We start from the raw sequence: 9768 nt of genomic DNA, 5'->3' as shown, positions 1-9768 counted from the left end.
GGCTTTGGGGAGTCAGGAGGTGAGTTACTCGCCACAGGATTCCTAGCCTCTGACCTGTTCTTGCAGCCACGGTATTTATATGGCTATTCCAGTTCCGTTTCTAGTCAATGGTAGCCCCTAGGATGTTGATAGTGGGGGAATTCAGCGATGGTAATGCCATTGAATGTCAAGGGGAGATGGTTAGATTCTCTCTTGTTGAAGATGGTCATTGCCTGGCACTAGTGTGGTACGAATGTTACTTGCCACTTATCAGCCAAAGCCAGGATATTGTCCAAGTTTTGCAGCATTTCTACATGGACTGCTTCAGTATCTGAGGAGTTGCGAATGGTGCTGAACATTGTGCAATCATCACTTAGGCACAGATTAGTCAAGGATAGTTAGCATGGATTTGTTAAGCGAAGATCTTGTTTCATCCAACTTGATCGAATTTTTTGAAGAAGTAACAAGGAAGGTAGATGAGGGTAGTGCAGTTGATGTGGTCTACATGGATTTTAGCAAGGCTTTTGACAAGGTCCCACATGGCAGACTGGTTTAAAAAAAAAAAATCCCACGGGATCCAGGGAAATGCAGCAAGGTGGATACAAAATTGGCTCGGTGGCAGGAAACAAATGGTAATTGTTGACGGCTGTTTTAGCGACTGGAGGGCTGTTTCCAGTGGTATTCCGCAGGGCTCTGAACTGGGTCGCCTCCTTTTGTGGTGTATATTAACGATTTGGTCATAAATGTAGAGGGCATGGTCAAGAAGTTTGCAGACGACACAAAGATTGGCTGTGTGGTAGATAGTGAGGAAGATAACTGTAGGCTGCAGGAAGATATTGATGGTCTGGTCAGATGGGCAGAAAAGTGGCAAATGGAATTCAACCTGGAGAAGTGTGATGTGATGCATTTGGGGAGGTCAAACAAGGCAAAGGAATACACAATAAATGGGAAAATACTGAAGTGTAGAGGAAGTGAGGACCTTGGAGTGAATGTCCACAGATCCCTGAAGGTAGCAGGACAGGTCGATAAGGTGATTAATAAGTCATATGGATTCCTTTCCTAAAGTTGCCAAGCTATAGAATACAACACAGGGAGGTTATGCTGGAACTGTATAACTCATTGGTTAGGCCACAACTTGAGTACTGTGTGCTGTTCTGGTCACCTTATTACAGAAAGGATATATTTGCACTAGAGAGGGTACAGAGGAGATTTACGAGGATGTTGCGAGGACTGGAAAAATGCAGCTGTGAGCAAAGATTGGATAGGCTGGGGTTGTTCTCCTTGGAACAGAGAAGGCTGAGGGAAGATCGGATTGAAATGTACAAAATTTTGAGGGGCCTGGATAGAGTGGAGGTGAGGGGTCTATTCACCTTAGTAGAGAGGTCAGTGACGAGAGGGCATAGATTTAAAGTGATTGGTAGAAAAATTAGAGATGAGGAAAAACTTTTTCACCCAGAGGGTGGTGGGAGCTTGAATCTCACTGCCTGAAAGGGTAGTTGAGGCAGGGACCCTCAACTCATTCAAAAGGAGTTTGGATATGCACCTCAAGTGCTGTAATCTGCAGGGCTACAGACCAAATGCTGGAAGGTGGGATTAGAATAGGTGGATTGTTACTCGGCTGACACAGACACGATGGGCCAAGTGGCCTCTTTCTGTGCCTTAAACTTGCTATGATTCTATGAAGGACTGTGGGGAAAGGCAACACCAAGGAGAAAACACTTTGCAAAATGTTAATGTAAAAATGTTCCATGTCAAAAAATTGATACTTGAAAACCAACGTAACAGCAAATTATTCTTCAGGACCCGGCAGAACCTTACCCAAATTTGTGAATTTTGGTGTGAGACATGTTTTGAAGAATTTAGCCATTCAGAAGGGTATTTGTAGGGTTCCTGAATGCCAGGTGTTCTACCCCTTTCCTAACGGAAAATTAGGCATGCTAAGAATCAGAAGTGTGACTTCACATGCTTGACTGCAACTGCTATGAACCCTCATGCCACAGATGGGCATTGTTCTATTCGGGCTTAATGTCAGCATGAGATGTATTTAGCCATTAAACTTAGATTGTAGTCGTGTTTCAATGGCTTTAAGGTGTTTCAATTTAGAAATGGTCGGGCAGAAATTATCTTACATCAGCAGGTCGACACGAACTGGGCACAGGGAATGATTGCTCCACTGGGATGGGTAGGCCCGAGACCTGAGAGGTATTAGGCCTCAGGCTTTATTGTAATAAGACCAGCGAATGAAGTTGATCCCGAAAAACCGGCCCAACGATGTTCAATTTCTGGGTCAGTATTTAACAGACTTGCCATAACAAAGGATGGGATAAGGTAGCCAAAAATAAACAGGAACTTGTGTTGTGGAATTTTAAGATAAACAGAATTGTGTTTTCATGGACTCTCCTGAAAATGAGTCAAAGTTTCAATTTCCCTCCTAGATGTTTTGATTGAAAGGTAACATGTCACTATGTCTTGCAAAAATGAAGAAAAGTTAAACAATCTTGTCAGGTACTAATAAATATCATCAAATAAAAACAGACTATACTGGAATAGCAGGGACTATATACCGTTTTTGCTAAAATAGTGCATTGAAGCATTCAGAGTATGTCATCTGATATCGCCAACGGTAATTTCAAAGCTGCAGTATTTCCTGTTTCTAATTCAGTGTCCTCTGCTCCTTTCGTAACACTCTGAGATGTTCCTTTACGTGAGGAGTGTTATGTAAATGCAAGTTATACTGTGCACTGCCTGTTCTGTTACTTATTGTGATTCACTGAGCATTGACCTAAGTCTCTAAAAATGAAACAAAAACCATATCCAACAAAGGTATAATTTTTAATACAGTAATATAGTATTGGAACACAACAGAATTGAGTTAAAAAATCTGAACTATCAAATATAAAATCTTCATAAGACATTCTGTATATAAACAATATTTTCTTAACAGTTCTAAGTTATTGCTTTTGTTGTTGGCAGGGGACCAGTTGTACATCACTTTGCTGCAATCAGATGTTTCAGTGCAAAATGTCAGTGCATTAAGTTTAAAAAACAGAAAGTACTTTTTCTACCTTATTTGCAAGCAGTAAGGGAAAATTCCTGTGGTGGTGTTTCTGTCAGAAGTGCAACGGGTAAAGAAGTCCTGCCTGCTGCTAAGTTCACACCTTGACCCCCATCCCACATCCTCGCTGTGGGGGCTGTTTAAATTAATAGGGGCTGGCTAGTGCGAGCACCTGTAGCAGCTCACAGAGACGCCCACTGCGTGCAAACAGTACTCCCAGAGGATAGAGCATGCTTCCCAGAGGAAGCATGACCAAATAACTCTCCCGCTTTCTACCAATCCTTCTGGTCTTAGTTGACGCTTACCTTTTGATTTAGAAAGAGAAACTGAAGATCTGAAATCAACTTTTAAAGCCTATACACGAGTGCTGAAACAAACAGGGGTTCCTGTTTCGGGTCTAGAGAAGAGTTTAGCTCAATTACAGAGAAAGCACCAATGTAGGGCCACAAAAGAACTGTCACTTGATCTCAGCTGACAAGAGTCCCACTAGGCCTATTGAGAATTTTTCTAGCAGATCCTGAGGGTAGCAGGAAATCTGCTGTGAAAAGACATCAAAGCAGTGTCATGAGGGTAGGTGTTGGGCAGAAGAAGCACCTGTAACACACTATGTTGGGTAAAAAGGAGCAGAAACCCAGTGGATTCAGATTCCATCCTTTTCCTGATCCTGCCACTCTGCCGAAATTGCCCAGAAATTGTGCTGGCAATTTACAGGCAATTTGTGGGTAAGTGCCTCCTGTAGCATTTGACTTTCACTCCCAAAGTTATTAGAATTTAACTCGTCATTTGAATAAATGGATACTCTGGGGCTATTTTAAAATCTATTTTGGTGAATTTTAAGTACTTTTTCAGAGCCATGGCTCTGAGTCAGAAAGCTGTGGATTCAAGTCCTGCTCAACAGAATTGAACACAAAAATGTAGACGGACACTCCAATGCAGTACTGACAGACAGCTGCACTGTCAGAGATGCAGTCTTTCAGATGAGACGTTAAACCAAGGCCTCATCTGCCCGCTCAGCTGGACATAAAAGATCCTGTGTCACTATTTCTAAGAGCAGCAGAGTTGTCCCGAGTGTCCTGGCTAATATTTATCCCTGAATCAACATCACAAGAATAGATTATCTGGTCTTTATCACATTTCTGTTTGTGGGAGATTGCTATGCACAAGTTGACGTTTCCTACACTAAAACAGTGGCTATGCTTTAAAAGTACTTCCTTGGTTGCCAAGTGCTTTGGGATGTCTTGAGGTTGTGAAAGACACTATATAAATTCTTGAACAGTGGTGCACATTATGTTAACTGTTCTTTTATTCTTGCATTCCACTTCCAGCACTGATCATTGACCAGCATGTACAGGTCAACCAGACACATTTTCCTGCATACCACCCAACAACATGCCTGAAAAGTTTAGAGTAACAGCATGTATTGCCATCATTGTGAAGTTTTTCTGAGTCAGATTATTAAGTTACAGAGAGCTTTGTATTGTGGACTTGTGCCACAATGATCTAGATGGAAATGATCCTAACCATTATAGTCAACAAAGGAACAGAGTTTATTAAATGTAGTTTTAGATTGGAAGCTAAGCTTCCAATGTGAAAGGGCAATGTGCCAAATCACTGCATTAATATGTCTCCACATTTGTTAGCTGTTCTACTTCCTTTTTATTTCAGAAATAATTTTTCCTGCTTCCTTCAATCCTTATCACATTAATACTGATTGGGCACTGGATGAGACATCTTGGCTGACTTACTGGTTCCAGTGAACTGTATGGCTTTGCTGTGCCAAAATGACAATTTTGCTAACTTCTTAAAAATTCTTTGTGGGATGTGGGCATCACTGGCTAGGCCAGCATTTATTGCCCATTCCTAATTGTGCTTGAAATGAGTGGCTTGCTAGGCCATTTCAGAGGGCATTTTAAGAGTCAACCACATTACTGAGAGTCTCGAGTTACATGTAGGCCAGACCAGGTAAGGACAGCAAATTTCCTTCCCTAAAGGACATCAGTGAACCAGATGGGTTTTTACAACAATCAGCGATGGTTTCATGGTCACCATTAGACTAGCTTTTTAATTCCCAGATTAATTGATTTCAAATTTTACCATCTGCCATGGTGGGATTCAAACCCATGTCCCCAGAGCAGTAGCCTGGGTCTCTGGGTTGCTAGTCCAGTGACAATACCACTATGCTGCTGCCTCCACATAACTTGCTACTAAAAGTCTTTGCACTGGATTGCGGTCTTGTTGCTTTATATTCAATGTGTATGCATGTATATGGAGCTAAGTTTTTTTTTATTTCCAAAATATACTTTATTCATAAAAATCTGCAAAAATTACATTGCCAAACAGTTTCAAACAGTACCAAAAAATACAAACATTGCAAGGGAGATCAGTTTCCTTCTATACTATCATGAGTTTCTTCACAACCCTTCCCTTTCACTATTGTCATGCCAATTACAGTTTCACATTTACAGCAAATGAAAATATCAACAATACAGTTCGAGGGGTTTCCCATGGATCCAGCCCCTCAGTTCAGCTTGGTGGGGGGGACCCTACACTGTGGTCTTTCCCCATTGAGCCTTTGCTGCAGCTGCCCCAAGCTTTAGTGCGTCCCTCAGCACGTAGTCCTGGACCTTGGAATGTGCCATTCTGCAACATTCGGTGGTGGACAACTCTTTGCGCTGGAAGACCAGCAAGTTTCGGGCAGACCAAAGGGCGTCTTTCACCGAATTGATAGTCCTCCAGCAGCAGTTGATGTTTGTCTCGGTGTGCGTCCCTGGGAACAGCCCGTAGAGCACAGACTCCTGGGATGAACTTCGACAAAAACCACTGTATCTCTTTCCACACCTGCTTTGCAAAGACACATTCCAGGAGGAGGTGGGCGACCGTCTCTTCCCCACCACAGCCAACGCGGGGGCACTGTGCGGAGGGGGCAAGACTTCGGGTGTGCATGAAGGATCTGATGGGAAGGGCCCTTCTCACCACCAGCCAAGCTACGTCTTGGTGCTTGTTTGAAAGTTCTGGTGATGAGGCATTCCGCCAAATGACTTTGACGGTCTGCTCGGGGAACCATCCGACAGGATCCACCGTCTCCTTTTCCCGTAGGGCCTTGAGGACATTCCGTGCAGACCACTGCCTGATGGACCGGTGGTCAAAGGTGTTTTCCCGCAGAAACTGCTCCACGAAGGATAGGTGGTACGGCACGGCCCAACTGCATGGAGCGTTCCGCGGCAATGTGGCCAAGCCCATCCTTCGCAACACCGGGGACAGATAGAACCGTATATGGAGCTAAGTGTTGCAGTTACTATATAATTGGTGACTATTCAGCATCCAGTGCACTCCAATGCCAAGGCTGCCATTTTTGACGATGGCATTCAAGGTAATGGTGATACAAATTTGCATTGTATTTGGGTTAGAGGTAAGTTAGAAGCATTAGGGGAAAATTGGACCTGTGTAACAAAAATGCATTAAAAAAAATATGCAAACATGTAAATGCACAAAGATTATAAAAAGTTCTAATAACCTCTGCAGTCTAATGGTGAACACATTTTGACAATATATGTTGCATTGCACCTTCTCTATCATCATCATCAACACCATTTATTTATTTGGCACCTTTAACATAGTGAAACACTCCAATGCACTTCACAGGAGCATTATAAACAAAATTTGATGTCGAACCACAAAGGAGATATTAGAGATTATCAAAAGCTTTGTCAAAGTGGAAGTTTTAAGGAGCATCTTAAAGGAGGAAAGACTTTAACACTGTTATCAATTGAGCCTCCAGCTTGCTGAGCTCTGATGTCAGCTGTGATGTTCTATACATCTTCGCTCACCTAAAGGGAGGCATAAGAAGAGGCTGAGGACCAGGTTGCCTGGCTAATTTCTCAGCCAGAGAAGTTATATGACCTGGTGAGAAAACAACAGGAAGAAAATAGAAGGAAAGGCAGAAGGATAGCACACTTAAATAAAATACTGGCACATGTTTCAAGAGATGCATGATCACTGCTTGCTATGTTTCTACATGCAATCTCCAGTGTTTTTGGAACTGTGATAAGTAGGTATCTTCTTCAGTCCTTAAAAATTCGTCAGGAAGGTCCTTTGTATATAGTGAGGACAGGAGAGCAATCCCTGGTTCTAAACTTTGTGTCAGAGAACCACTATTCTCTGAATCTGCATTGACCATGACTGTAGGTATGGTCAGCCTGCCAGTATTGATGTCCCAATCTATTATTGTTGTACCTGGCTCCTCCACCTCTTCATGGTGTTTTTCATTCAGTATGTGGAAGTTGCTACCCATTACAGCAGCATAACGGTCAACACCATCCAGTGGAGCCTTTCCAGTTAGTGGCTGTGGTTGAAATTGAGACCTATAATTACTTTGTTCTAGTTCCAGGGGTACCTTTGGCAGGTATATGCTTTCATGTTGTGGATCAATAGTTCTATATGATACAACTCTAGAGCAAACAGTATCACTTCCTATAGTCTGTGTGTTCATACCATTTGCAAGTGGACGTGGTATATAATCAGTTTCCTGTGGCTTGTCAACTCCCCCATTTGGTGTGTGATGTGCTTGTTCATTTTGTGGGTTATGACTTGTATCTGCTCCAATGAAACTATACTCAACATTGTGCTGTACAGCCTCTCTGATCAGAGGCCATGTTGGCAATTGTGACCTGTACCCAACTTGTAGCGGTTCCATACACTCTTCACTTGGCAGCTGGATATTTTGCTGCAGCAGACGGTGACTGATGTTCTCAATTGCAATGACTTCATATTGAGCTTCATTCTGTGTCTTTTTTCTATTTGGTAGATGGGATTGAACTCTGTAATCATTTTGCTGGGCTTGACCAGTAGTCTGCACATCACTCTCTCTGCTACTTGCACACTTTTCTGTTGTTGGATTTTTCACAGTCTGAGACTTGTCTGCAATTTTGTCACTTTCTATTGGCAAAGGTATGACATTCCATTTATTGGCAGACTTGCTGCTAACCTGGGAGGTTAAAGGGGTTTCACAATTGTCAACATCCAAACAACCATGTGACAATGCTTTACTGCCATCATTTTCAAGAACCATAATATTAACTTTCAAAGGTTCAGGTGGAATAAATATGAATGTCGTCTTTGGGCGATACTGCAGTAGCTGAAAGAAAGGAGATAAAGTTGGAGCACAAAATAGCTTCACACAGGCAGAGTTTACTGTTGGATCATGATCACACTGGTATTAAAATTACCAAACCAGTGTTAAAGAGGCACACTGTATGAAATCATATTACATTTTTTTCATAAAGGCTGTTCACCTTTGGTGTGGAATAGTGTTGTCAGCTCTGTGGCATTTAAGAACACCTGCTGGAAAGCTCCCTCAAAGTCTTCACAGGGAGAAAAGTTCACAAACATATATTCACAAATAATGCCCAAACATAAATATAACCTTCACATCCAAAATCATAGCCTAGATTTTTGTCTTCTTTGCCTGTGCGTACAAGTTTCACTCACCAGGAGCTCTGATCAGAAACTCAAGCACCTGCTGCCTAATGTTTTCTGTACATTACAATATTGGATGTGAAAATTTAGGCAGCTTGTACTTGAATTTCCAAAAGTTGCCCCCAGCACATGATGCTCCTGAGCTCAGATGCTAAAGAGGAAAATCCAGAACTACAACCTTTAATGTGAATTCATGAAATAATCTGGATTAACAGTTACAGTTTTTTTAAATGGTACCGTGTGCTGCATAAACTAAGATTTTGATAAGATTATAGTCCTGAAATTTAGATGGGCCAAAAAAGTTAAATCCTATTTTTTAAAAAAAAACTTCTCTGCTATCAAGTTGAATCTAGGGAGCAGCTGAGCCACAGAGCAGGAAAGTCATTGGCTTGATCTTTGCAAGGTGCTGACTTGGGGTGATGATGGGGGTCCTATAATTGGGCTCAGCATTAGGAACTGGAAAAATCAGCTAGAGTTCCCATTGCTCATCAATATATAGCAACCCTGGAAATTATGTAAGCATTGATTTGGGTTTGGTTTTGTTGGTCCTGACTACTGATACTCATTGTCAAAGCTCAGACGCGAATAATGATAACTTGGTGGAAAACCAATAGGTGAAGACATGGAACTATATCCCAGAAAAAAGTGAAAGGCTTTAAGAAATGAAGGAATGGGGAAAAAATTGTCAAGAGAAATAATTTTTAAAATATTCTGTATGTCAAGAGGAACACCAAGAAGTAGACAAAATATCATCTTTCTCTTGTTATTCTATTAGGTACATGTTACTGTGAGAAAGCACCTTGCTTCAGCTTGGCATCTCCCTATGACTTATGCACAAGGCTTTCCAATCAATGTGTAGTTTGAGTAGAATGCATTAAATCACTCTTGGCAGGGTTTGTGTATTAAATACCTGTGCTGAAGTTGCAAGCCTAACAATTTTAAAGTATTTGAAGAAGGAATGATTGACATCTTGGAAAATATACTAAATTAGATACTAGCTTTAAAGCTGTAATATTTTCATTTATTTTCAAAGCGATAGATAATACCTAGAATCATAAAATGGTTACAGCAGAGAAGGAAGCCATTTGGCCTGTTGTGTCTGTGCCGGCACTCTGCGAGAGCAACTCACCTTGTCCCAATCTCCCACCTTTTCCTGGTAGCCCTGCAAATTTTTTCACTTCTGTTCTGATGAAAGGTCACAGACCTGAAACGTTAACTCTGCTTCTCTCTCCACAGATGCTGCCTGACTTGAGTATTCC

At 41.8% G+C, this 9768-nt stretch overlaps 1 protein-coding gene across 1 annotated transcript in view; it reads right to left on the bottom strand.

The window, feature by feature from the left end:
- Positions 1-2867: 2867 nt before the first annotated feature.
- Positions 2868-9768, bottom strand: part of LOC137361095 (interleukin-20 receptor subunit alpha-like) — a 46056-nt gene continuing 39155 nt past the window's right edge. The window contains exon 7 of the mRNA XM_068026054.1: positions 2868-8168. Coding sequence (XP_067882155.1) covers positions 7038-8168 — 1131 coding nt within the window. The 3' untranslated portion in view covers positions 2868-7037. The remainder of the gene's footprint in view (positions 8169-9768) is intronic.

The sequence above is a fragment of the Heterodontus francisci genome, chromosome 3 (genome assembly GCF_036365525.1).
Source record: "Heterodontus francisci isolate sHetFra1 chromosome 3, sHetFra1.hap1, whole genome shotgun sequence".
Classification (NCBI taxonomy): Eukaryota; Metazoa; Chordata; class Chondrichthyes; order Heterodontiformes; family Heterodontidae; genus Heterodontus; species Heterodontus francisci.
The sequence above is the reverse complement of the archived record's forward strand: the minus strand, read 5'-3'. Positions and strand labels throughout refer to the sequence as shown.